At 57.6% G+C, this 25,874-nt stretch overlaps 1 protein-coding gene across 1 annotated transcript in view; it reads left to right on the top strand.

Annotated features, from left to right (window-relative positions):
* The window catches only part of COL26A1 (collagen type XXVI alpha 1 chain), a 174,893-nt gene that overhangs the window by 141,213 nt on the left and 7,806 nt on the right, over positions 1-25,874 (top strand). Inside the window, exons 4-9 of the mRNA XM_060033158.1 lie at positions 12,887-12,948; positions 18,359-18,515; positions 20,782-20,880; positions 21,566-21,718; positions 23,550-23,633; positions 25,746-25,798. Of these exons, the coding sequence (XP_059889141.1) occupies positions 12,887-12,948; positions 18,359-18,515; positions 20,782-20,880; positions 21,566-21,718; positions 23,550-23,633; positions 25,746-25,798 (608 nt within the window). The remainder of the gene's footprint in view (positions 1-12,886; positions 12,949-18,358; positions 18,516-20,781; positions 20,881-21,565; positions 21,719-23,549; positions 23,634-25,745; positions 25,799-25,874) is intronic.

Genomic DNA, 25,874 nt, shown 5'->3' with positions numbered 1-25,874 from the left:
GACCCCAAGAGGGGAAGGGGCCTGCCCAGGTGCATGCAGGGAAAGGCCAGAGCTGATTTTCCTGGGCTTCCTCTGATGCACTGCCCCGTCCAGACCTCCCGCCTGGGGACTTTGAATTCTGCCACCATTTTCCTCTGAAAGCCCCAAGACCAAAGTGACTATGGCCCCTTCTTGCTGTCTTTGGGGCACCTCATCTGTTTCCCCAAGAGAGCTCATCACCTCTCCTGAGCCTGGACCAGCGCTGCAGGAGGGACAGGCCCCAGCCCGGGGCCAAGGCTGTGGGCGCTCTACCCAGCAGAGTCAGGCAGCCCCTCCCATATTCTGTCAGCCAGCTTTGCTTTATGGCCCCTGAACCTTGACCTTGGGCTTGGAGCCTTGTTAAAAGCGATTCTTTCCCACTGACACAGAGTGATGGTGGCAGTACTGACGCCACATGTCCAAGAGGATCGGGAATCGGAGCTCGTCTCCCTGGGCTGTGCCTGGTGTCAGCTTTCAGATCCAGGCAAGGCCGCCTGCCAGCTCTGTGGGACCCTGGAGATATTTATGATTTCTTTCTGGATGAGGAAAAAAGAGGAAGAACACTTCAAACAATAACTTCAGTTTAAGAACACAAACCTCAGAAAACCCTGAAAGATAAAACATGTGCAGGGATGACCCTCCCCCCAGTTCCTCGATCCCCCAAATGGCTGCAGAGACTGGATCTCTTATTTCTGTTGTGATAAAACCCCCTTTAAGTCCTGAGGGATGTTCCTGGAAGGCTGGAAACCGCTCCGCTGAGCAAATGGTCCCACAGCCACCTTCATCCAAGCGCCCCCCAGCTGCGGGGGCCCTCCTCCAGCCCCAACCAAGGACCCAGAAGTCCTTTATCCTGCGGGATTCTGGCTGTTCCAGTCTCATGCCGGGGGTTTCTGGGGACGGACCTCCCCCAGCCGTGCCAGTCTGAAGGGAAGCCACTCCACGGCCCGTTGGGAGCAGCGCTGATGAGAAAGTCATTCATTGTGTCAAACAAACCTGCCATCACCCGCTATAACTCACCTGTCCAGAGACACAGCCACGACAGGGCTGGATCAGCCCCGGGGGGCCCCAGGGTCCAGGCACTAAAGCGCACACACTTTTCTTGGGTGCACTCACCGACGCTACAGTTCTAACCCCCTTGCTGAGGAGGTTTCCAACGTGGCCAGGAATCGTGAAGGAAAGAGCGCTGGCTTTGGAGCGTCTCTGATCTGGTTCCTGCCCCTGCCTGTGGGGCCTGGGGCAACTTCACAACCTCTCAGAGTCTCCGTTTTCATCATCTGTAACAGAGGAACCAAAACACCTATGGGGAGGATGCGTAATGCACATGGTGACGCCCGAGGAGCGTTAGAGATACCCAGGAAGTATGGCTTTCGTTACTACGTCATCATCAACACAGAAGGGACTCGGGGAGAGCATGAATCCAGACCCAGAATCCAGGGTTCAGGAATCCCGGTGGTTAGTGAGGGCGGAAGGAGGGGTGCAGTGGAGACGTTCATTTCAGGGGTGAGCGCCCTCCACACTTGGGTGCCCTGTGAGTGGTATACCACAGGTGTGCTGTATACCCCCACTCTGGGGGCTGGGCAGTCAGTACTTCTCAGATGAGTTTCTCTCCAAAATGGTCCAGATACCAAAGGCTTTGCTGGCCAGAAGGCTGGATCTTTGCTGCCTGGAGGGTCCCGAGGACACTGCGCTCTCCCCAGCTGTGCTGTCCTCCTGACGGCTTCTGGACGTCCAAGCAACTGCCTCGCCCAGCATGGACCCAGGAGAGTCTGCCCCTTCCTGCATATCCTTCCTGCGCAAGCGCGAGTACCAAAGCCCATGGCAAAGGTCTGGATTGGGCCTCGTGAATACACAGGGCAGGGACTATTGTTCCATTTTATTGTGGAGGAAAACTGAGGGCCCAGGGTGGGTGCTCCTCACCTGGGCTGTGGATTGCCTGGACCCACCAAGTGGCCTCTCCAGCCCAATAGGATGCTTCCCAGGGGATCACCTTTCACCACAGAAGCCAGGGAATGGGCCACCGTGATATGATCCATTTGCTTGCAGGAAGCAAAGCCTGGCTCCTTTTCCCACAGGAGAGAGAAGGGGAAAGGTGGATGCCCAGCTGATGTGCCTTCTGACTCCAGTTACGGTTACTGACTCAGAGAACAAAAGGCTGAAAGGGAGCATCCAGTCCATCCCTGCATCTGACTGATGGGAAGCTGAGGCCCAGAGAGGGCTGAACTCTGCCTGAGGACACACAGCACAGTTCCTAATGCTGACCCCATTCCTGGTCCATCAGAAGGCATATGCTCCCAGAGCAGGGGACCAGCCCCCTGGATTTAAGAGCTCCTCCTCCTGCAGCCTCTTCTGACTCATTTGGGTCCCCATGGAGGGTGTAGGTGGGGTGGGAGGGTTCCTGGCCTTCCCCAGAACACATTGGGGTTTTTGCTGCAGTTCTGTGCGACCTGGGGAGGTCCTCCCCCACTCTGAGCTGCCCTTAACACAGCTATAAGTTGGGACCATGGATTGTGGGGCCTCACTGGCCACAAAGGTACCAAGAGATGTCAAAGATGCGAAAGGGCTTTGTAAACCCCGGGGCCCGTGGAAATGGCGAATGCTTCTGAGCTTCCACCCACGTGTCAGAAATAGGACCAGACACGGACTTCCCTGGCGGTCCAGTGGTTAAGACTCTGCGCTTCCACTGCAGGGGGCAGGGGTTCGATCCCTGGTCTGGGAACTAAGATCCCGCATGCCGTGTGGTGCGGCCAAAAAGAAGAAAGAAAGAAATAGTACCAGACAGGGACACAAACACAATGTGCACACAAATGTCCACGCGCAGAGACACTCCCATGTAGAACCCCTGCCTTAGACCTGAGTGTATCCACACTCATGCTCACTCCCACGCACACCCTTGAAGGTCTGCATTCTGGTACAGGGACGTGCCCTGTGGGTTGGTCTCTCTCTATGCCCCCTCCCACACCCCCTCCCCAGCAGCAGGGCCCTGACCCTCTTGAAGCCACTGATGCCCGTCCCTGCGTGCCAGCCCCTCTGGCCCCGCAGTCCCCACGCCATGCCGCTGCCAGATTGGGTTTCTTCTCAATAGGGCCCAGCTGCCTTCTGGGGAAGGGGGGCCAAGGGACCATGTCATCCCTACATAGCAGCGGGCCTCTACTCACTTTTGGGAAGGGTCTCATTTCTTAAAAAGTTGCATTTATTTAATTCCTGTCTTTTCCCCCCAGAAGTCAAGGGCCCTGATGTTTTAGAAAGGAAATGCCGTGGTGCCCTCAGCTGGGGTGAGGGGCCAGGATGGCATCTGGGGAAAGGCTGTGGAGCCCCACCCCACAACCCTGGGGGTAGGACTTCCAGAGGACAGCAGGGTGGGGGCCACCGAGGGCAGGGCTCCAAGGAGCCCGCTGGGACTTCAGGCGTTTTCAGCAGGCCAGTTCCTGAGGCTGCCAGGATGATGGCTAAGAGCCAGTGGCAGCCCCTGGCTCCCTGGGTTTGAATCCAGCCTCTGGCACCTACTAGCTGTGTGACTTTGGGCAAGTTACCTAACCTCTCTGTGCCTGGGTTGCCTCATCTGTAAAACAGAGATAATAATGGTTCTTCCCTCATTGGGCTGTTGCAGGAATTAGACAAATTTACATGAAAAGCGGTGCATCAAGGTCTCGCCCTTCCATTAGCGTCTGGCAGATTGAGTGCTCTGTGAACTCCAGTTGCTTTTTCTTCTTTTGATCATTATTATGACCTGCATGGCTCCACATGGGCCAGACCCTCTGCTCTTGTGAAATCGGAAGAGAACGTTTCCTCCCTTCCTCCCCTCCCACCATGACACAAGCCAGAATATAATGAACTTCAGCATCAAAACATCTTCCTTATCTCTACTTTAAACCCCTTCCGTTTTTCCTGACTTTGGTGGAAATGGAAAACAGCTGCTCAGGGGCTGCAGCGCTTGCCGTGTACAGTGAGGAAGCTCCCGGCACAGAGCTGCCAGGGTGCACCTGGGACCGACGGCCCCCTGCGGGAGGAGAGCAGTCCCTCCCCTCCCCCGGGGCCCCCTGAGGTCCTCCGAGGCAGGCTACCTGGACAATGAGCTGGGGGTCCCCTTCCATATCTGCTCGCCCCCCTCCCCAAAACTGCTGCTTCCCAAGAGGACACACGAGCATCTTTGCAGCCCCACATGATGGAGGAATATTCTGCCCCCATTTTTCAGAATACGAGAATGGGTGAGACATGGCCCCACAGGGAAGAGGGGTACACAAGAGGTTCCCCGTCCACGCCGCCGAGTGCTGTCAGCAAGGTGTACACAGGATGCATGGCAATTGGTGGGAAGGTGGGTGCCTGAATCTGCCTAGAGTGGTCAAGGAAGGCTTCCTGGAGGAGGTGGTGCTTCACGAGGAATTCGCTCATCAATGGAGTGGTTGCAAGCCATTTCTAGATGCGATGACAAGACAGACAAATGCTAAAGGCCTAGAAGAGTTAGAGGTGCTCAGAGTATGGCAAGTAGCCCATCCCAGGGGTGGGGGTTGTCCTCAGGGCATCGGGGAGCATTGGGGGCTGACGGGTCAGATTGGTGTTTAGGATGGGCAGGACAGCAGCTTGACATGTTTTACATACACTGACCACACCTGTGTCCTAGCGTCCAGCTCAAGAAAGAATATTTTCATCATCTTAGAAGCCCTTCTCCTGCCTCTTCTGGTAACTGCCCTCCCCAAGATAACCGCTAACCCGCAGGCCACTGCCTTTGACCTGTCCTGCCTGTGCTGGAACTTTCGATAAATGGACTCACACGGTGTGTGCTCTTTGGGGGGGGCTCTGTCATCTTTGTGAAGTTCATCCACGCGGCCGCACGTGGTTTGCGTGCGCTTTTTACTGTGTCAATAGTCCATTTTGTGAATATTCAATTTACCCAGGTGGCCACCGATGGGAATTTGGATTATTTATAATTTTTGGTTATTATGAGCAACGCTGCTCATTCTTGCACGTGTCTTTTGGTGAAAGGATTTATTCATTTTTGTATCTAGAGATGGAATTGCTCCTACTCAGCCCTATTAGAAACTGCCACATTTTAAAAATGTGGTTATTCCATGGACGTTCCACTGACGCTCTCTTAGAGTTCCAGTGGCTCATACTCTCTCGGATACTACATTGTTAGTCTTTAATTTTAGCCATTCTTGTGGGTGTGGCTTAATTTGCATTTCCTGATACGGCTAATGAGTTGACCCCTCCGCCTATGACTGTGGGCCATTTGGCATCTTTTTTTAAAAAAATTTATTTATTATATTTTTATTTATTTTTGGCTGTGTTGGGTCTTTGTTGCTGCGCGCGGGCTTTCTCTAGTTGTGGTGAGCCCGGGGGGGCTACTCTTCTTCGCGGTGCGCGGGCTTCTCATTGTGGCGGCTTCTCTTGTTGCGGAGCACAAGCTCTAGGCGCGCGGGCTTCAGTAGTTGTGGCTCGTGGGCTCTAGAGCACAGGCTCAGTAGTTGCGGCGCGTGGGCTTAGTTGCTTCGCGGCATGTGGGATCTTCCCGGACCAGGGATCGAACCCGTGTCCCCTGCGTTGGCAGGCGGGTTCTTAACCACTGTGCCACCAAGGAAGCACTTTTTTTTTTAAAATTTCTTCACCATCACTAAGATTTTTTTTTAAAAATAAATTTATTTATTTATTTATGGCTGCATTTGGTCTTCCTTGCTGCGCGCGGGCTTTCTCTAGTTGCGGCGAGCGGGGGCTACTCTTCATTGTGATGCGCGGGCTTCTCATTGCGGTGGCTTCTCTTGCTGTGGAGCACAGGCTCTAGGTGCGTGAGCTTCAGTAGTTGTGGCTCGTAGGCTCTAGAGCACAGGCTCAGTAGTTGTGGCGAACGGGCTTAGTTGCTCCACGGCATGTGGGATCTTCCCGGACCAAGGCTCAAACTCATGTCCCCTGCATTGGCAGGTGGATCATTTGGCATCTTATTTTGTGTTTTTATGTCTTCCAAGGACCTCTTCTACTCGGTGATAGGTCTCTTCATTCTCTTAATGATGTATTCTGATGAAAAGAAATTCTTAAATTTAATGTGCTCCATTTTATCAACGTTTTCTTTAATGTTAGTGCTTTTTGTGTCCTAAGAAACCTTTGTCTATTCTGAGGTCATGAAGGTAAGTTACCCATTTTTTCTAACACTGGTATTGTTGGAAATTCCCTGGCGATCCAGCGGTTAGGACTTGGAGCCTTCACTGCCGGGGCCTGGGTTTGATCCCTGGTCTGGGGAACTAAGATCCTGAAAGCCATACTGCGCTGCAAAAAAAAAAGCTGTATTGTTCTTCTTTTAACATTTAGATCTACAATCTGTCTGGAATCGACTCTCATGTGTAGTGTGGGTTAGGGGTCAGAGTTTTTTATTTTACTTTTCAATTTGGATGTCCAATTGACCCAGCACCATTTATTGAAAAGTCCATCCTTTCTCTCCTGTACTCATATGTGCCTTTTTATATGAGTACAGGAGAGGTGAATGTGTAAACCAGGTGAATGTGTAAGTGTGGGTCTCTTTGTCTATCTTTGCACCAATAATACAGTGTTTTAGTTACTGTAGTTTTATACTAGATCTCATTTCTGGTCCTAAACGTCTTCCACTTTTGTTCTATTTGTTCTAGATCGCCTTGGCTATTCTTGGACCTTTGCATTTTCATATATATTTTAGAATCAACTTGCGAATTTACACGCACACACACACAACATACACAAAGCCTTCTGAGATTTAAATGGGACTGCATTGAATTTATAGATCAAGTGGGAGAGAGTTAACATCTATAATATAAGGCCTTCCAATCCATGAACATATCTTTCCGTTTATTTAGATCTTCTTTAATTTCTCTCAATGATGTTTTATAGTTTTGAGTAGATTTATTCCTAGATAATTTGATGCTTTTTGTGAATGATGTTATTGTCAATAGATAGAAATATGGTTGATTTTCTTTTTAATTGAAGGCAAGCTTTTTATTTTATTTATTTATTTATTTGGCTGTGCTGGGTCTTAGCTGCTGTAGGCAGGATCTTTTTAGTTGTGGCGTGGGGGATCTTTAGTTGTGGCGTGCAGCATGCGGGATCTTTAGCTGCATCGTGCACGACCTAGTTCCCTGACGAGGAATCAAAACCAGGCCCCCTGCATTGAGAGCGCAGAGTCTTAACTGCTGGACCACCAGGGAAGTCCCGGAATACGGTTGATTTGTATAAACTGTCTTTGTATTCCGTCAACCTTGCTAAGTTAACGTAATAATTCCAATAATTCCTCTTTAGATTCCATTGGGGCAAAGATGCTTTGGGGTGTGATCCAGCCATGGTACAAGACCCAACAATCTTGAACTCTGGGCTGGATGTGGAGGTAGAGAGGGAGGAAGACAGACTTGGCCAGTTAGGTCAGCAGAGTTTTTAGGGCCATGGTGGGGTGAAGAAATCACAAACTTCACCCATGTTCAGCCATGGTCCAGGCACTGTTTTCACATCACGTTGAGAGTTGCTGCCCCAGCCAGGGCACCTAGCCCAGCCCACCATGGGCTTATGAGAATGGAAGGCCTGGGTTCTGATTCTGGCCTTTAATCGACAAGCTGTGTGACCTTGAGTGCATTGCTGAACCTCTCTGAATCTCATCATCCTCACTCATAAAGGGAGGGACACACGCCAGGGTATTTCTGCCTCTCACCCTGTAGGTGACTGATTAGTGAATTGGTTTCACTCACCAGTGTTGTCCCTTTTCCCCACGGGGGGTTTCTGAACATCGCTGGAAGGCTCTGCAGTCCAGGGGCTGCTGGTGTCGGGGTGGAGGTGGCCAGCTACCCGTGCGCTCTGAGCAGTTTCAGCGCAGCTGGTCCTCTGGGGATTTGTGTTTCTACAGCGGTGACACCCATGCAAGGCTGCCCCTCTCCAAGAAGAAACTCAAATTACTTTTCAATAAAAACTCTTGGCAGAAGTTCTTGAAAAAATATCTGGCTTTCTCTGTGATCCGTGATAGAGAAAAAGATGGAATTTAATTATTCTGTCCTGTCCATTAGCCCCACGGCTGGGCCTGGGAAGCGGCCACAGCTCCATCCAACCAGCAGGCTCCCGACCCCCGATGGGCTCCGTCGCTCTGGCATGTGTGGAGGAGCACAGGGGGGCCCAGGGTAGGGCCCCCACCTTTGGCCTGGCCTTGTCCTTTCCACGCTTCCTTCTGGGGTATGTGTCTTAGAAAAATCCGATCTGTCTGCAAGTACCTGGACAAGCGGTTCTCTACAAGTTAACTGGAAAGGTGGCTTCCCAGGCCCAGGGAAGGTTTTTTTTTTTTTTTTTTAATTAATTAATTAATTATTTTTGCCTGAGTTGGGTCTTCGTTGCTGTGCACGGGCTTTCTCTAGTTGTGGCGAGCGGGGGCTACTCTTCGTTGCGGTGCACGGGCTTCTCATTGCGGTGGCTTCTCTTGTTGTGGAGCACGGGCTCTAGGCGTGCGGGCTTCAGTAGTTGTGGCTCGCGGGCTCTAGAGCACGGGCTTAGTAGTTGTGGCGCACGGGCTTAGCTGCTCCACGGCATGTGGGATCTTCCCGGAGCAGGGCTCGAACCCGTGTCCCCTGCATTGGCAGGCAGATTCTTTAACCACGGTGCCACCAGGGAAGCCCCCCAGGGAAGGTATTTTACAAAATTCCTACCAGGTCCTCGCTGCTACCCACGGAGCTAGGCTCAGAGCAGCAGAGGGCACTTAAGAGCTGAACTGGAAACACCAGGACTGGAAGAATCTGGAACAATCATGTCTTGGTGGCACTATCTCTGGAGCTCCAGCCTGCAGCTGGCTTGTTTCCTGCCGGCTCACGAATAGATACAATTTTGTGTATTTTCCACACAGCATCATAAGCACGTTTCATGCTTTCACCCAGTGAAAAGTTTAAATTACATTACGTATATTAAATATATACATTGTTTTAAAAAGGCCAGTAGCTCTTCAAGGCTTACCATGAGAAAGGAGAGTCCCCTGTACCCCTCTTTACCCCCAATTTTCATTCCCTAGAGTCAGGCTTTTGGCGGGTGGGGGGAGCTTACCTCCATAGCTCTTGTCACATTAGGGAAACAGATCACTCAGGACCTCCTTATTCCTGTGGTGCCCTGTGTGCACCCATGGCCAGTCTAGCTGGCCTGCCCTACCCCTGTCTCCGCAGTATCTTACCCTATTGACCTCCTTGGAGGTTTTTTCCCCTAGAAGTCTTGACTAGGGTCAAAGGTCTCCCGGGGGATTATAGGGGTCTCTTCCAGCTGGGCCCCGTTGGGTTGGCTGCAGGTGACATCCACCCTGCGTATGCCCCGTACCTGCAGACCATTTCAGAGACCTCTCAGAGGGAGCTGGGCCTCTGGGGACAGGACCATCCAAGTGCCCTGGCTGCACCTGTCAGGGTCTCATGGCCCAAGCAGGAAAGGGATGGGTGAGGTAAGCAGAACCTGGAGGCACAAAGGTGGGATGCCCTGGGAGGAGGAACAGAAAGAGAGAGGCAGAGAGGGCAGCCGGCCGGCAAGGGCAGGAGCAAAGAGTCCAGGAGCCCGAGGCCGCTGGAGCTGAGCAATGTAAACCCCTTTTACAGATGGGGAAACTGAGGTGCAGAGAGAAAGAGGGCCTCACAAGCCACACAGTGAGTTAGTGGCCTCTATAGGACTCTCTCTACTGACCACGCCAAGCAGTCAGTTTCTCTCTCTCTTACACACACACACACACACGCACACACACACCAGTTCGCCTGGCACATCCACCCTTCTGATATATTGGCAGAGAATTCCCAACACAGGTTCTGCCGCTGTGTCCTCAAAACGAGGAAACACTCGTGGGCCTGTGTGTGCTGGGAACGTGGGAATCCTCAGAATCCCAGAGAGGTAGAGTCTGCGTCTCAGGGAGGGGGAACCGGCCCAGAGCCAGGCGGCAGGGCCTCGGCCAGTCACACAGCCAGGACTGTCCCCACCAGGCCCAGCTCCGTATTTCCACCGCTCCGAGGAATAGTTAGAGAAAGTCAAATGCATAATTTAATTGCTGTCGATGACAGAATGCCAGGGGAACCATAAAACCCGCCCAGTCTCAGAGCGCCTGCCCGGGCAGGTGGCACAGGGAGGCTGGGCTGGCAGCCTCGCCCCTGCCCGCTGGCTGGGCCTCTCTGCGGCTGGGGAGCTGGACCCCCTGTGCCTGCTGACAGCCAAACCGCTCCCCACAGGCCAAGCAGGGTGCCCGGTGCCAGAGCAAACTAGGTCCGGGCCCAGCACACTTTCCAGAAACAGGTTTCTGCGAGAGCCCAAGGCTCACCCCTTCCTCTGCTGGCCTTCCCCCCTGCCTCACACCCTGGAAATGTGTTCACAGCCTCTAAATGCCTCAGGAATGTTCACTGGGTGGGGCTGGGGCTCTGACTGACACCTCACCCATGGCCATCCTGCCCCCGCTTCCTGCTGGGCCCCGGGGTGGGGCAGTGCCCTCCTGTGTGTGGAGGGGACAGCTGAGGCTCAGACAGGAAAGCTCTCCAGGCCAGCCCTCCTCCAGTGTCAGCGCCTGTTCTCCCATGAGATGCTCTTGGGCCTTCACTGCGAGGGCAGGCACCCCATCCATGCTGCCCTGCCACCCACCCATCAGGATCAGCACGGGGTCACCAAGGGGCCCACGGGGAGCCACGGTGCCTCCAGGTGGATGAAGGGATGGTTGGGGATGGGTAGCGTCCGGGGCTGAAGGGAGGGGTGGGGGATGGATGAATGGGAAGGTGGGTGGGTGGAAAGTAAGGTGGAGGGTGGAGGGTAGGGTGGGTGGGATGGAACCCTGTTTGTTTTGATGTCTGTCTTTCCCATGAAGGGCCTCCTTCAGAGGCACAGGAATCCTGGACCATCTGTATTTAGGAGGGAGGCACTAAGAGCCCCCTGGGGCTCTTTCCGTGTGTTTGGCCTTGTTGACTGGAGGCCATTGTACAGGAGGTGTGTGGGGGGGGAAGGGGGCCTCCCTAGGTATCAGCGCCTGTGGGCCTTTCCCCTTGGGTGGGTCGCTGAGCCCAGAGAGGACCCTCTCCTTTCCCTGATCTCCAAGCCCTCCCGTGTCTGCAAGCCTGGGACTCGGCCCCCGGCTGCCTTTCACTGCGAAGTCTCCTCTGCCCATCTCTCTGCTTTGTGGTTTGTACCTTTTTCTCCCTTCACCATCCCTTTCCTGGGAGGAACTAGAGGGACACATGTGTGTTCAATTCCCCATGTTTAACCAGAAAACCGCCTCCTTTCTCGCTGATCCTTTGTGAAGTCCTGCCCGTCCCCGAGTCAGACAACTGTACACATTCTTCTGGTTGTTTTAAAGTTTCAGTGTTTACGCCTCAGTTTTTAATCTCTTTTATGTATCGGGGTTCCTGACAAGGTTTTATTGGGGGAGAAAGAGTTCTGTTCCTACAAAAGGCTTATAAACCACTGACTGGGCCGAGCCCAGGGTAGGTGGGGAGGGAGATGAGGGTGAGGGGACCCCTGCCAGCCCACATAAAACCAGGTAGGGCTGGTGAGCAGAAAGTGGAGGCTGTCAGCACCCCTGGCCCCAAGGCTGGGCGCCCCTGGGGAGGACACGGCCTGAATCACCTGTTCCCATGGTCCTAACGTCCTGGTGTCTCCTCACATCTCTCACAGAGCACTCATTATTTTAAAATAGGGACATTTACAAGGTGGTTTGCATTCAGCGACAAAGATGGGGGACAGACAAGGCTGATGATGGGGGGCCGGGGGCCTCGCTGTGGCCAAGGGGCCTCTGAACACCAAGTGGGACCTGCCGAGTTACCCTAATAGCTCTCGTGTGTCTGTTTAACCAGAATGGGGTTCCTGTAGGGTCAGGCTTTGAACTGAGGGAGGAATCTAAGCATCTCTTGACTTCTAGAGCAATAAAAGCTCCTTAGAACAGCTTTGAACCGTCTATTTCCTCATTAAAGAGCTCTGGGTCTCTGGGGGAGACAGACATAAAGAGATGATTACAGCCCAGGGAGATGTATGCCTGGGAGGTTAACAGTTACTGGTCTCCTAATTGGCCTTCGGCTCCCAGGCCCTCCCACTCCCACCCATGGGACACTTCCGCTGCCAGAGTGAGCTTTTAAAAATGCAAATCTGACCTTGGCTTTCACCCCCTCCAACAGCAGCCCATTGGCCTCAGGATACTGCCAAGCTCTTCCCCCCAGGCCTCCTGTGTCAGGGCCCAGCCCTCTGCTCCAGCCTTGGTGGCCCACAGGTGTGCTCGGATAGACCAGGCTGCTGGCAGACGCTCCCCTGTTCTGTTCTCCTTGGGGCCTCAGCCCTTATTCTTCCTTCTGCTGAACCTGACCAGTCATTGTGCATCCCTCAGGCCTCACCTTAGATGCCACTGCCTCCAAGAAGCCCTCCTGGACCACTGCCCACCCCAGATGGGCTTTGACATCCCCCATGACGCTCTTTTGCACGTTCTGTTCTTCTAGCCCTTACCAGCCTGTGTCTATTTGCCTGTATCCTTCCCCAGACCGTAGTTCTCAAAGTCAGGGAGCGTGTCTCATTTACTATCCATTCAGCAACTATCAGATATTTTTTTGAGCCTCTATTTTGTGCCAGGCACTGAAATGCATGAACAAACAAAATAGACAAAGACCCCGCCCATACGGCACCCACAGACTGAGAAGGCAACCCAGGTGCTGGCTCAGACAATTCACTGAGTAAACAGACAGTACTCTGTGCTGTGGATGCCCAGAAAGGAGGGTCAGGGGTCAGGCAGACTGCATGGAGGAGGGGGCGCTAAGGGTAAGGAGGCTCTGAAGGATGGTAGGAGTTTTGCTGGCAACAGCTCAGAGATTTCCCTGCCCGCCTGACCAGAGGCTATCCTTGTGGCTGGGCTGCTCTCTCCCCAGGATCTACTCCACTCTCACCTCTTCTCTTTCAGAATGCATGAACTGTACCCGGCTCAGTGACATGAGTGACCGGCTGACCACGCTGGAAGCCAAGGTCAGATGGTCTGGGGATAATGGGCCTAGGGAGCTGGCTGGGGAGGGGCTTGCATCAGCCCCAGGGAGCCCAGCAGGACTGAGCAGCCTGGTCCTGAGGGATGGGTGCTGTTTGGGGCTTCAGTGGCCCGGGGTAACCTTCTCTGGGCCGGGCCAGTCTCCTGGGGTTGGGGAAGGGAGTGGGGTGAGCAAGAAAGCTGAGGGTCCCAGGTGTGAGGGACGCTGGGGAAGATGCTGGGATGTACTTCTGGTACCCGAGACTTTAGAAAAGGTCGGGTCCCCAGGCTGGCTGGCCTGACGGACATTTTCCAGGCACCTGAAACCAGGCTGACAGCCTGCTCTGGCCCAGGCCCAGTACGCTCACTCGGGTGTTAAAAGTCACAGCTCTGGGGGAGGACAGGCACCGTGCCAGCTGTCCCCTGCCCACTTAGCCCTCGCCCATGCCCTCCCGCCGTGAGCAATTCCTCCCCTGGTCCTCCCACCCTGACACCTCCCTCTGCCTAGAGAGGCTGTACCACGACCATGGCCAAGGCCACGGCAGCGGGCTGGGGGTGGGGCTTACTCTCTGGCCCTGAGGGTGAGGGTCATGACCCCTCTGTAGACCTCAGGGGACTACAGAGGTGGGGGGGTCAGGCTGTCCCAGTAATTGCTCTGCCTTGGCAGGTCCCTTCCTAGCTCTGGGCCTCAGTCTGCTGCCCTGTAAAATGGAAATCGAAGGAGACATTTCCTGGCCCCTCCTTCTGAGGCTGGTGGACAGGGGTGGGCTCGGTGGCTCCTGGGTGGGGGAGGGGAGAGGTAGCTCGAGACGGGTGTGCAGAGGTGGCTGCCACTGCGTTTCTTCTGGATCCCCAGGTAGGGGGTGGGAGACTCCTGTCTCAACTCCTGTGTCTTATCTGGATCACCTTCTAGCTCCCCACCTGCCTGCTCTATGCCCAAGTGTCCCCTGGAGGAACTGGGCCCCTGGGAGTTTCGTCAGCCTGGTCAGAGGGCCCTGAGAGGCGGCAGCCTGCAGAGGGAGGGGGACACAAGCCAGGCTAGCAGCCAGGACAGCCCCGCAGCCTCAGGGGCTGTGCTGAGGCCAGGTGAGCCCGCAGGGGTCAGAGAGAGCACAGAGCTGGGCTCAGGGGCTGGGGTCAGGTGGGCGAAGGCAGGACCAGGCAGACAGACCCCAGATGGGGAGTCAGAACCCAGGCAGCTGGCATAAGAGAGCAGAAACTCTGAGGCCTGGACACTGCAACTTCTGCTTCTGCAGACAAGAAACCTGTTTTGGCATCAGAAGGGATGCGTTCAGAAACCCAGCCACTGGCAGCTTACTCCTTACCATTTATCGTTAGTTCACTAGGAAGTCCAGAAGTTAGTGGTCTCAGGATTGGTTTGGCGGCTCAAGAACCCAGACTCTTCACATAGCCTTCCTCTCCACCTCCTTAGTGAATTGGCTTTTGGTCTCATGGTCAGTGCCTCATGGTAACAAAGTGGCTGCTGCAGCTCAAGGCCTCACATCCTTATACCTTGTTCAAAGGCAGGAAGTCGTGGGGGGAAGTAAAGCACCCCAACAGATTCATTATGTGTCATTGGCCAGCACTGGGCTATATGCCCACCTCCTAGTTGCAAGGGAGCTGGGAAAATGAGTAATTGGCCACTCATGATTCCTCCTCTGGGGCACACCCGCAGGCACACAGTAGGGGGCTCTGGAGCCAGGGAAGAGGAGGAGGTTGGAGGCCAGGCGACCACAAGGGACTGTTCCATTTACACTCCGCACGGTGCCCGAGTTGCAAAGGACCCAGACCTAGGAGCTCGTCTAGATTCCTGCCACCCTCTTTTCCTGGGACAGGCTGGAATGGCTGTTGGGCGATGGTGGGGTGGAAGGCCAGCAGACAAAGTTTCCTGCCTTCCTTCCTCTCCTGCCCCTCAGTTTACACTCTGACTCCAAGGACCAGACTGAGTGGGAGGCAGCCCGAGGGCGTTTCCCTGAGTGAGGGTCACAGGAGCCTCGGAACTCGGCTGCTCTCCAGTGCAGGAGGGTGGTGTCCTGGCCAATCAGGCAGGCCGCCATGACGTCATCAGAGCCACTGCCTCCGAGGCTGGCCAAGGTCTGGTTTTCTTGGGCTAAGTCCCCACGCCCACTGCTGCCCGCCCTGGTGTGCTCATGCCCGGCAGGAATGGGGTCAGTTTCTCTGGGAGGTTGGCCATGGCCAGGCCAGGAGGACTTGGACTCTGGTGGGGGCTGATTCTAACTTGACCGTGGCCAGGGCGTCTCTGCCTGGGTCCGTGGGCTCTGTGGGCCTTGGTGTCTGCGTGGGAAGTGCCCCAGGAAAAAGTGAGCCGGGTGTCTGGTGCAGGGCTAAGGCTGCAGGTGGCAGGTCCCCTTGGGAGCTGGGCCTGACCCCCTCCTTGATCTTTCCAAGCTGCTCCAAACCCCCTTCTGCTCCTGGCTACTCCCTGTTAAATATTTCCATCTGGAGGTTCCCCCGAGACACTCCATCTCAACTCACCCCTGGACTGATCACCTTCACCCCCGACCTGCCCTCTCCTGCGCCCCTGTTTGACTGGAGGCAATCCCACCATCTCCAGAGCCAGGCCAGAAACAAGGGAGCTACCCCTGCCTTCGCCCACCCTCCTGCCCCCAAGCCTTGGGGCGCCAGGTACTGACAGTTCTCCCCGCCTCCATCCTCACACCCACAGCTCTGGGCCTCATATCATGGGCACCGACAGACAAGTCTCCTTCCCCTGCCGCCCAGCTCCTCCACTTGGCCGTGGCCGGTCAGCTTCCCAGTGGACAGTCAGTAGTTGGGACAGGAATTGTAACCTTCCCTTCCTAGAGGGCGTTCCAGGGCTCAGGAGATGGAGTTCCACCCCCGAGCTGCTGTGTGATCTGAGCCAGCCGCTCCCCTTCTCTGTGCCTCCGTGAAGCTCCACTGAGGCCAAGGTTGTGGCCCGGCTGTGGGGAGGTGGGTGAGGCACCACATGGGGCCCTGGCCCCACCACCTACTTGCTGGGTGACCTTGGGCAAGTCACTTGCAGTCTCTGAGCCTCTATTTCCACCTCACCTGTGATGGGGCTGCAGTGGCCCTTCCTGCCTCATGAGCCCTTGTGAGGACCAGAAAGGAGAGGGGCTGAGAGACAGGGGCCCTGGGAGTCACCAGAGCCTCAAGGGTCAGGAACCCACCCACCCAACACAGACGGGGACCTGAGATCTGATGCAGGGGTGCCACTTTGTTCCCAAGAGTCCTCAGAGACTCTGTCACCCAGGCCCCGGAACACTGCAGAACTGGTGGGAGGGGGCGCTCAGAGGGACCCTTTCTGCACAGCCACAAAGCCTCAGCCCAGCCAGCCAGGCCTGGGTGCAGGGAAGGGTGCCGTTTGTTCCCGTGACCCGCCCCCCCGCCACCGTCCCAGCATCAGCAGGACTAACTGGGTTGCCCATGTGTTGAGCGCTTCTGATCTCCCGTGGCCCTGCAGGGTCAGTGTTATCACCCCCATTTTGCTGATGAGAAAACTGAGGCCCACAGAGGTCACAATGCTTGCACAAGGTCACACAGTGGTCACCTAGCAGGAGAGCAGGGATTCAAACCAGCCTGGCTGGTAGCAGGGCCTCAGCTTCCCCCATCACATGGCACTTAACCTGTGCTGGGCTCAGAGCTTCCCCCATCACATGGCACTTAACCTGTGCTGGGGACCCAGAGCAAGGAGGGCGCCCCCTCCCCAGGTGGTCCCTACTCCTGAGGGCGGGGCTGGTGGCATTGCTCCCACCGCCGCCCTGGCTGTGGGTACAAAGTGATTGTACAGGAGCTGAGGGGACACACAGGAGGGGAGGCCCGCCTTCTGCCCAGAGGGTCAGACAGACACAGGGAGGAGGGGACAGCTCACTGGATCTCAGAATCTTCCAGGGGTCGGGGTTGTGGGCAGGGCTGGTGGAGGGCCCTGCAGGAGCTTGGGCTTGGAGGTGGGGCGGTCTTGGGCTTGAGGAGCACTGGGAGAGTTCAGGGCGGCTGGAGCAGAGCGGGGTGGAAGAGACGCCGGTGAGGCCAAGGCGGGCGCCTGTGTATGAAGTGTGGATACTGGCGGTGTCTAGTGGTTTGCTTTGCAGGAGGTCCTCATGCACTGCTGTTGATTGTGGGGACCGGGGGCTGCAGGAGAGGGAGGGGGCAGGCGGAGGTGGGGGAGGCAGAGGGCTGTTGCAGAGCCTGAGGCCACAGGCCTGGGGAGGGGGGACATGACGGGCCGAGCGAGGGCCACAGGCAGGCGGAGGGGCACTGGAAGAGGCCTGGGGGCCCATTAGGCCCTCCGGGAAGTATGGACTCCCGTGTTGGGGTGGGCGTAGGGTGGGGTATAGGCCGGGGGCTTCAGTTTGGATGCCTTCAGGCAGCAAAACCTGCGGGATTAGACACCAGTGATTCTAATGGGGGGGCGGGGGGCCTGGGGGGCGGCGGGGGTGTGCTCAGCTCCATACTCAGAACACTTTCATCTCACACGCTGAGTTGGAGACTCGAGCAGGACGCGGGATTCGGGTTTCTAAGAGCTGGAGGGGACGTGAGACACTGGGCTTCTTCCTTCCTGTCTGGCAGATCGGGACAGGAAGCCGGGCTCCATCTGATACGGCCCGGGAACCCCAGGGCCCCTCTGCTGGGGTGGGGGGGGTCTACTGTGTGCTAGCATCTGCCTGCCTGCCCTGTGCAGGTCCCGGGCACGCAGCGCCCCCTGCTAGCCTCTCTGGGGACAGCAGGGCCTCTCTGAGGCCTCCTGGCTCCCAGTTCACGTGAACTGAGGCCCTGGGTCCTTTCGGTTTTTGACCCCTGCTTTCCTCCAGGGGAGAGGACAGTTGCTTTCCAGGCTGGCCCTGAGTGACCATGGCCACTTCTGTTTCTCTGGAGCTCCTGCTAAACGTGCATGAAGCTGGACCCATTTATTTATTCTTCCTCCTTCTTTTCTTTTCTTTCTTCTTCTTTTTTTCTTTCCTTTCCTTTCCCCTTCCCTTTCTTTCCCTCTGCCCCTCCCTCCCTCCCTCCCTCCATCCATCCGTTCATCCACAAACATTCCCTGACTGCGTTGTTTGTGCCCTGAGCCAGGCAGTGTGGGGACAGGCGGGCCCAGTCCCTCCCTTGAGAGGAGCCGGTGAAGTGGAGGTGACCGTGGTCGTTATTCCAACAGCCAGTGTCTAATCCCAGTGACAGCCGCTCTAGGAGAAAAGTACGGTGACTCTGAACGTGTCCAAAGGGGACCTGCCTGAGCCCAAGGGTCAGGAGGGTTTCCTGAATGGGAAGGGGAGGGGGGCAGAGGTGGGAGAACATTCCAGTGAGGGGACTGGTGGTCCCAAGAGCAGCGGCAGCTGCTGGTCTCCTGGCGCACACGTTCCCATTCACACGTGTCCCCGGCCTGGCCTGGGCCTGACCCTCTGCCCTTTTCCGGCCCAGGTTCTCCTTCTGGAAGCAGCAGAGCGGCCCTTAGGCCCAGACAATGACCTGCCGACCCCTCAGAGCACCCCACCGCCCTGGAACGAGGATTTCCTCCCTGACGCCCTCCCTCTCGCCCACCCCGGGCCCCAAAGGAGAAGGCCCACGGGCCCGGCTGGTGAGTGAGGCCTACAGGGGAGGCATGGCCTCCCAGGGCCTGCACAAGGAGGTCATACATGCCCACGTGGCATTTTGAAAAACTGAGCTAATGTTTAAAACCTGGGGGGATTTCACATAAAAACCAGGATTTCTCGCTTCTCTTAGAAAAATGGAAGATCTGGCCATTGGGGTTGGCTGTCTCTTAACAGAAACAATTGGCTGGGACTTCCCTGGTGGTCCAGTGGTTAAGACTCCACACTTCCAATGCAAGGGGCACGGGTTTGATCCCTGGTCAGGGAACCAAGATCCCACATGCCGTGTGGTTTGGCCAAAAATATATATTAAAAAAAAATTTAAAAAAGAGAAACAATTGGCTGCAGCTAAGTCACAGCTGCCCCTGCAGATCCCGTTCAAGTTCTGCAGTTTGCCGCAGTCCCCACCATTCCTTATTGCCTCACAGTCCAGCTACTGTGCTCACTGACTTCCCTGCTGCCCCTTAGCATCTGCACTTAGGCCCCCAGCCCAGCTCCATCCAATTTTACAGCAGCCCCTGCCTGCATACCACCAAGGACGGGCAGCTTACTGACTGCCCCCCTTCTGGGACATCCTCTCTGAACTCTCTGACCCAAGTTGGAAGACATCCACTGACCTGTTGTTTTCACCCTTCCCACCACACTTTGAAGTCAGAGGTAAACGTTTTCTCTCTGCAGTTTCTATCCATTGTTTTGGGCTCTGCTCCCTGGGACTGCAGAAAGTAATAATAACTGTAATACTGGTAGTCAGCATTGTTGAATACCTGCCACGTGCCAGGAGAAGCGCTGGGGCTTTACCCTGGGCGGTGAGCTGGCACTGTCTGTGTGGCTGAACTCAAGAGTTTAAGGCTGAGGTCTCGTCTGACTGGTCAGTATCTGTGCTGTGCCAGTTATTAAATATTTTTGTATCACCCTAGTCTGTACAGATATCATTGCTAATCATTCCAGTAAGCTCGTAAAGCTCGGGTTACAGAGGAGAGAACTGAGGCTCCGAAAAGTGACCCCTGGGGTCGCCCAGCGATCCAGGGCCATTTTGACTCAGTGATTCTCGGACCCACTGGAGCCCTTTGCAGGTGACGCCTTCCCTCCTCCTGTCCCCAGGCTGAGCCCCCAGCTTCTTAGCACTCCTGCCCAGACTCAGCTCTGAGCACGCTCCATCCCCTTCCCTGCCTGCAGACCCCCAGCAGTGGGAGAGTTGCCTCCAGTAGCCATTCCAGGGGCCAGGGAAGCATCAGATATTCTGTAGTCTCTGGAGGCTGGGAGGGTGTAGGGGTGAGCTTAGGCCTGCTATGAGAGGAGGGGGCATCTCACTTTGGGTCCCCCCCCACCCCCCGCACCTCTCTAGCCACTCTCCCCAAAGTCTCATTTCCAGAGGGCTGCCCCATGCTCATCTTCAGATCCTTCTTCTTGGACTGAGGAGGGAGCGGGGGCTGGGGGGAAGGGGGGGCTTCTCATCCCCTGGAGGACCCAGGCCCCAACACCCCCTGGAGGGGAGGGAGGAAGCTGGAATGGGTTCCAGGTCTCCTGGGGCACCTTTCTTCTTACCGGGACATGCAGTTCCCAAGAATGGCCACCAGGTGGAGCACAAACCCTACAAATGCTGACACCTGGGTGAACCCTGGAATCCTCGCGAGCAGGTGGGAATCTCTCTGGAAACCGGCAGCTCCAGGGCCTCCATCAGTTCAGCAGGCATTTTTGAGCATTCTCCCCAGGCCCAGGGCTTCCAGAGGGAGAGAAGAGGCTGTCCCCAGGCCACACAGGGGGACTCTGGCCTCTCCATCTACTCTTGCCCACCCGTGGGGCCTGGAGACCGTGAAGCTGGGCAGGCATGTCCTTCAGGGCTTCCTGGGGTCTCTAAGGGGCCTCATTGGGAAGCTCTTTGCCAGAAGCCCAGTTCCTGAGCCTGAGCAAGGAGACAGCAGGACGCGGAGAGAGGATTCTGACTCATGTACAGCCTGGCTCTGCTACCTTGAGCAAAGGGCCACACCTTTCTGAGCCTCTGTTTTCCCATCTGTCAAGTGGGGACACAAGTAGCTCTTGAGATCATAGAAGTTAATAGGAACAAAAATGGTTTGCAAGCTGTAATGACTGATGTGAGCTAGTGATGGTCCCTTTGCCCATTGTGGGGGGCCCCAGGTGGGCCGGATTCCTGGAGGCAGGTCTGACCGGACAGCCCAGGTGGTCAAGCCTGGAGCCACGGGGGGCGCAGGTCAGCCCACAGTGTTCTCAGGCCTCATTTCATTCTATCCCCAGGGCCCCCGGGACAGACGGGACCACCAGGGCCTGCAGGTCCCCCAGGCTCCAAAGGTGACCGGGGCCAGGCAGGAGAGAAGGGCCCAGCGGGTCCTCCTGGTAAGGACACACCCCCACACGCCCCAACCCGACTCTGTCCACTGGGGGAAGGGAGTTGGGGTTTCTCCCCTGTCTGAGCAGGCGAGGCATCCCAGACACCCCCTTTCTTGCTGGGGCTAATGACTGCCGTCTTGGGGGGCTCCAGGCCCACTTCCTCCCCCTGCCCCCCTTACGGCAGCCTCACCCCAAGCACTTAGGGCTCCGTCTCGCCCCGGGCTGTGGGAAGAGAAGGCTTCTGCAGTTGTGGGCGCAGGTTTCCGGGGGGGCTCCTGGGGGCTGGGGGTTGTGCTCAGCCGTGTAAACAACACCTCCAGAGACCACCCAGCTCCTCCTGGGCTCTGTCAGGGCAGGTACAGGGCTGGCCCAGGCTGGCTGCCACCCTCGGCGCCCCCTCCCCAGAGCTGAGGTCCCTGGAGCGGGCAGAGGGCATCTGGCCGGAGCCCCCACTGGTTCTGTGGCTCCTGCCTCCCTCACCTCCCATCCAGCTGCCCCGGGTCCCCTGTGCACTGGGCTGGGTAGGGGAAGTCATGTTATTAGCTCCCGGAAGAGCCCTCCAGGGTGTCCCTGGGCCTGGAGGCCACCACCGGCCCTCGCCAGCCCCATCCCCTTCAGGGTCTGCTTCTCGTCTCTGTTACATCAGCCATGAGGCCCGGCCCTCCTGTGACTCCTCTCCTCCCCACTGCAGGCCTCTTGGGACCGCCAGGGCCCCGTGGGCTTCCTGGAGAGATGGGGCGCCCCGGCCCCCCCGGCCCCCCCGGCCCAGCAGGCAGCCCAGGCCTCCCTCCAAACGGCCCCCAAGGCGTCCTCTACTCCCTGCAGCCGCCGACGGACAAGGACAGTGAGTGGCATGCCTGAGGGGTGGGGCGGGAGGGCGGGCCTGAGTCTGTCTTCGGGGGGACCAGCCCTCCCCAGAGGACCCCATGAAGCAAGCGGACTGTCAGTGAGGGGAGCCTTGGCTCTGCCAAGTGGGGGGCGGGGTCGCCAGTGGGGCACTGACTCGGGGTGGGGCGGCAACCCACGCTCAGCTCCGGCCCCGGGGTCTGACCCCCACGGGTCACTCCGCTCTCTGGCCTGGCCTCGGGTCATCCGTTACCCCGTGTCCTCTCCACAAACCCCCTCACTGTGGGCCACTGGACATGTGTTGATCACCTACGACGTGTGGGACTCTTTTTACCCGCCCGCCTCGTACAGCCGTGAGCAAAACAGCCTCCTGCCTGCAGAGGCTACAGTCTAGCGCGAGAGGGCGCCTCTGAGCACACACAGCCGCCCCAGCGCGCGGGGAGGGCGGTTCCAGGGAGGCCCCGAGGACGGGGGTGCGGGTGGGGCCGGCAGCCCACGGCGGGCATCGTTTTGGTTAAGGGCCCTGGGGAGTGGGAAGGGTTTTACGAAGCAGGATTGACTTGAAATTCTGAATGGGTGACATCCCAGGGACCGCTTTGTCGGCTGTCGGAGAAACCCAAGCCCCTCCTCCTGGTGCTTCTGCCCCCTCCGCCCCGCGGCAGCATAGCCCTCCCCTGAGCGTTAAGACCTGTGTCCCGCTCTGAGCCTCAGTTTCCCCATCCGTAGAGGAGGGGTGGTAATACATCCTGATGGAGATGCTCTGGGGGTGAAAAAACACAGCCCCCAGCCATGAGGGAGGGGCTCATTCCAAGGGGACTGAGGGGCCTGGGCTGCCCTCAGTGGGTACAGGGGCAGGAGAAAGTGTTAACTCCCTGACGACCCAACCGCCTCACCCTCACGGTGGGCTCAGTGGTGCCCCCTAGTGGGGAGAATGGATGATGCGTGTAAAGTGCCTTGGGAGTCTAAGGGCTCAGCCGGCATCCCTGGGCCAGGAGAGCTGCAGCCTGCCCTGGCCTGGGCACGATGCCCTGCACCTGGCACTGCCCGCCTGCCACGTCTAGTGCTGGGAGCCCTCCTCAGACAGGACCCTCCTTCCCCAGCCCTGGGGCCCTCCAGGGAGGGCAGCTTTCCTGGAAGACCCAGGTGTGAATGTTTGGGGACAGTGGGGGGTGCCCCAGTGGGGGCACCTGGCTGGCCAGGACTGAGCACCTGTAGGAGGCCACCCGCCGTGAAGCCTATGGAAGGGCTCTTCAGGCTTCCATGAGTGGAGGGAGAGGCAGAGGCAGCCACCCCCATCCAGACATTTCCAAGCCTGGCTGTCTGGTCCTGGCTCTGAGAATAGGGCAGAGTGAAGTCACACGGGGCTCACCCTGGAGAGACCCAGGCCACTAGACAGACTCCACCCGGCTCTGAGGCCCTGATGGAGGCAGTCCAGGGCCCTGCAGCTCAGAGGGGTGGGCAGGGAGGGCTTCCTGGAGGAGGCCCCACAGGAGTGAGCTAGCCAGGTACGTCAGGATGGGTATGTGGGGTGGACCCTGGAAGAGCGTCCAGCCCGGGTGGTAAGCAAGGTGGGGCCAGAGTCAAGGGCCTGGAGTGTTCAGGAAGGAGTTTGTGTTTTAAATGGAGCCCATGGGGCTTCCCCTGCCCTCTGATTTGGCCTCTGTGTGCTCCTCTTGAGTCGTGGGAGCAATGGCGTCTGCTCACCAGGGCTGCAGTGAGGCCCGGTGGGGCCGGGCATGCCCACCCTGGCTCCGGGGGATCTCAGCTCTAGCCCCCCCACCCCGCCGGCCCTGCCCCCCAGGTCACGGGCCGCTCTGCCCTTCCCGCAGATGCAGACACGCAGCTGGCCTCTGCCGCTGTGGACACGGTGCTGGCGGGCGTCCCAGGGCCCCGGGGCCCCCCCGGCCCTCCAGGTGAGCACAGAGGGCAACAGCACAGGCTGGTCTCCACCGGTAACCCCTCCTGGGCTTGGCCTGGACCAAGGGGCCTTGAGGGGCCCAGGTGGGGGTCATGGCCTTGGCAGGGCGCTGGGTCTGCCCCAGCCAGCAGTGGCTTGAGGTGGGGCCTCTTGCTCCTGGCGGCAGCTCCCCCGGGACTGGACACAGTGTTTCTGCCAGAACAAGGCCTGACACCCACATGATGCAGCCCCGGGCTGCCCTCGTGTGAGCCGGAGCAGGGATGCTCTGGGTGTGGGGAGGCCTGCGTCTGCACGGGCGGTGTGGGGGCCATGCGGGAGACCCAGGGAGCTGGTGGGGCGGTGCCCACAAGAGACAGGAGGCCCTGGGCCTGCAGGCAGAGAGCAGGGCCCTGGGGGAGGGCATGGCATGGGACCCTCACTGGGGGAGGAGGGGAGTGTGGGGAGGGGATGGGATGGGACCCTCGCTGGGGGAGGAGGGGAGTGTGGGGAGGGGACGGGATGGGACCCTCACTGGGGGAGGAGGGGAGTGTGGGGAGGGGACGGGATGGGACCCTCACTGGGGGAGGAGGGGAGTGTGGGGAGGGGACGGGATGGGACCCTCACTGGGGGAGGAGGGGAGTGTGGGGAGGGGACAGGATGGGACCCTCACTGGGGGAGGAGGGGAGTGTGGGGAGGGGACTGGATGGGACCCTCACTGGGGGAGGAGGGGAGTGTGGGGAGGGGACGGGATGGGACCCTCGCTGGGGGAGGAGGGGAGTGTGGGGCGGGGCTGGCACCCAGGTGTGTGGACGTCTCCTCTGACAGGTTCTACCTGTGAATGAACGAGCAACAGAGGCCCTGGGGGCCGGCAGGTGGGGGGCCTCTTGATTAGGGCTCCAGACCCGGGCACTCATTCTCTGTCATTCATTCACCCTCTCATAATTCAGGAAATGTTCACCGAGCACTGTTCAGCTGGGCAGTGGTCTAAGTTCCTGGGATACTTATATAAACCAAACAAAGATTCCCGTCCTCATGGTACTTCCATTCTAGTGGAGAAGGCGAACGGCACCCACATACTATCAGTGAATCCCACAGGGTCTGAGAAAGCAGGGCTGGGCGAGCAGCTGGGCCGGGGTGGCCCCATTTAAAAGGTGGTATTTGGGAGTGAGCTGGGAGGGTGTTTGTCCTTTAGCTAGACTGAGTCCAGATCGTCACCCCACCAGGGGTACTTTCCTGCGGGTCCTCCCTAAGCGTGCCGGGGGCTCATTGGTACAGCCTAGCAGCCCAAGAGGCGCAGACCTGTGCCGGCCACTGGGGACGGAGGCCTCACTCTTCCAAGCATTCGGGAAGTTCAGTCAGGAACACCACTTCTTGTGCTGCACCCATCAGGCCTGGCCTGACCCTCTGGGCACTCCCTGGCCCGTGGTGGGGGGCAGGCATGCAAACCGACAGTGGCCAGAGGTGGCAGCTGGTCTATCAGGGCTTTGCCTAGAGAAGAGGCGGGGTAGGTTCCTGGAAGGCTTCCTGGAGGAGGGGATGCTTAGCCTGAGACTAGTAGCAAAGAGTTTGCTGGGGTGTGGAGCGGTTGGAGAAGCTCCAGGAGGAAGCAACAGCATCGGCAAAGGCACAGATTCAGAGGAACTTTCCAGAAGGGGGTATCTGACTGATGAAGGTGGAGGAGGCTGGGCTGAGAGGGACCTATTTGAAAGGTCACTCTGGGGGGCTGCGTGGAAGGCAGATGGTCAGGCAGCAGTAACCCAGGTAAGAAGGATGGCTTCAGAGGGGTCAGGTCTGAGGTCCCGAGGAGGGAGAGACTCGAGATTTGCTGGGGGACTAGCCGGCTGGGGAGGGGCTGCGGGGTGGCCCCGAGGATGAGGCTCTGGTTGTGATGTCAGGGCTGCAGGGAGAGTGGGTGGAGGTGGGCTCTCCGCTCTGGCGGTGGGCAGGGGAGGCCAAGGGAGCGGGTGCCCCCCTCCCCCACCATTCATTCACCGCACCTTCCTTTGCTGCCCATGGAGACAGACCCAGGGCAGGGACTGGGGTGGGAGGGTGGGAAAGTCCTCTCCGGAGCTGATGGGGGCAGCGGGCTTCTCTGGCCCCAGGTGACCATCTGTGACTCTGCCGGCAGGTCCCCCTGGACCACATGGTCCCCCTGGACCCCCAGGTGCACCAGGATCCCAGGTAAGGTCTTTCCCATTTCTGGCAAGGGAGGAGACATTGTCTCGCCAGGAAAGGAGGAGCCAGGCTTCTTACCAGC

This window comes from Delphinus delphis, chromosome 15 (genome assembly GCF_949987515.2).
Source record: "Delphinus delphis chromosome 15, mDelDel1.2, whole genome shotgun sequence".
Lineage (NCBI taxonomy): Eukaryota > Metazoa > Chordata > Mammalia > Artiodactyla > Delphinidae > Delphinus > Delphinus delphis.
This window is presented reverse-complemented; position numbering and strand designations above follow the sequence as displayed.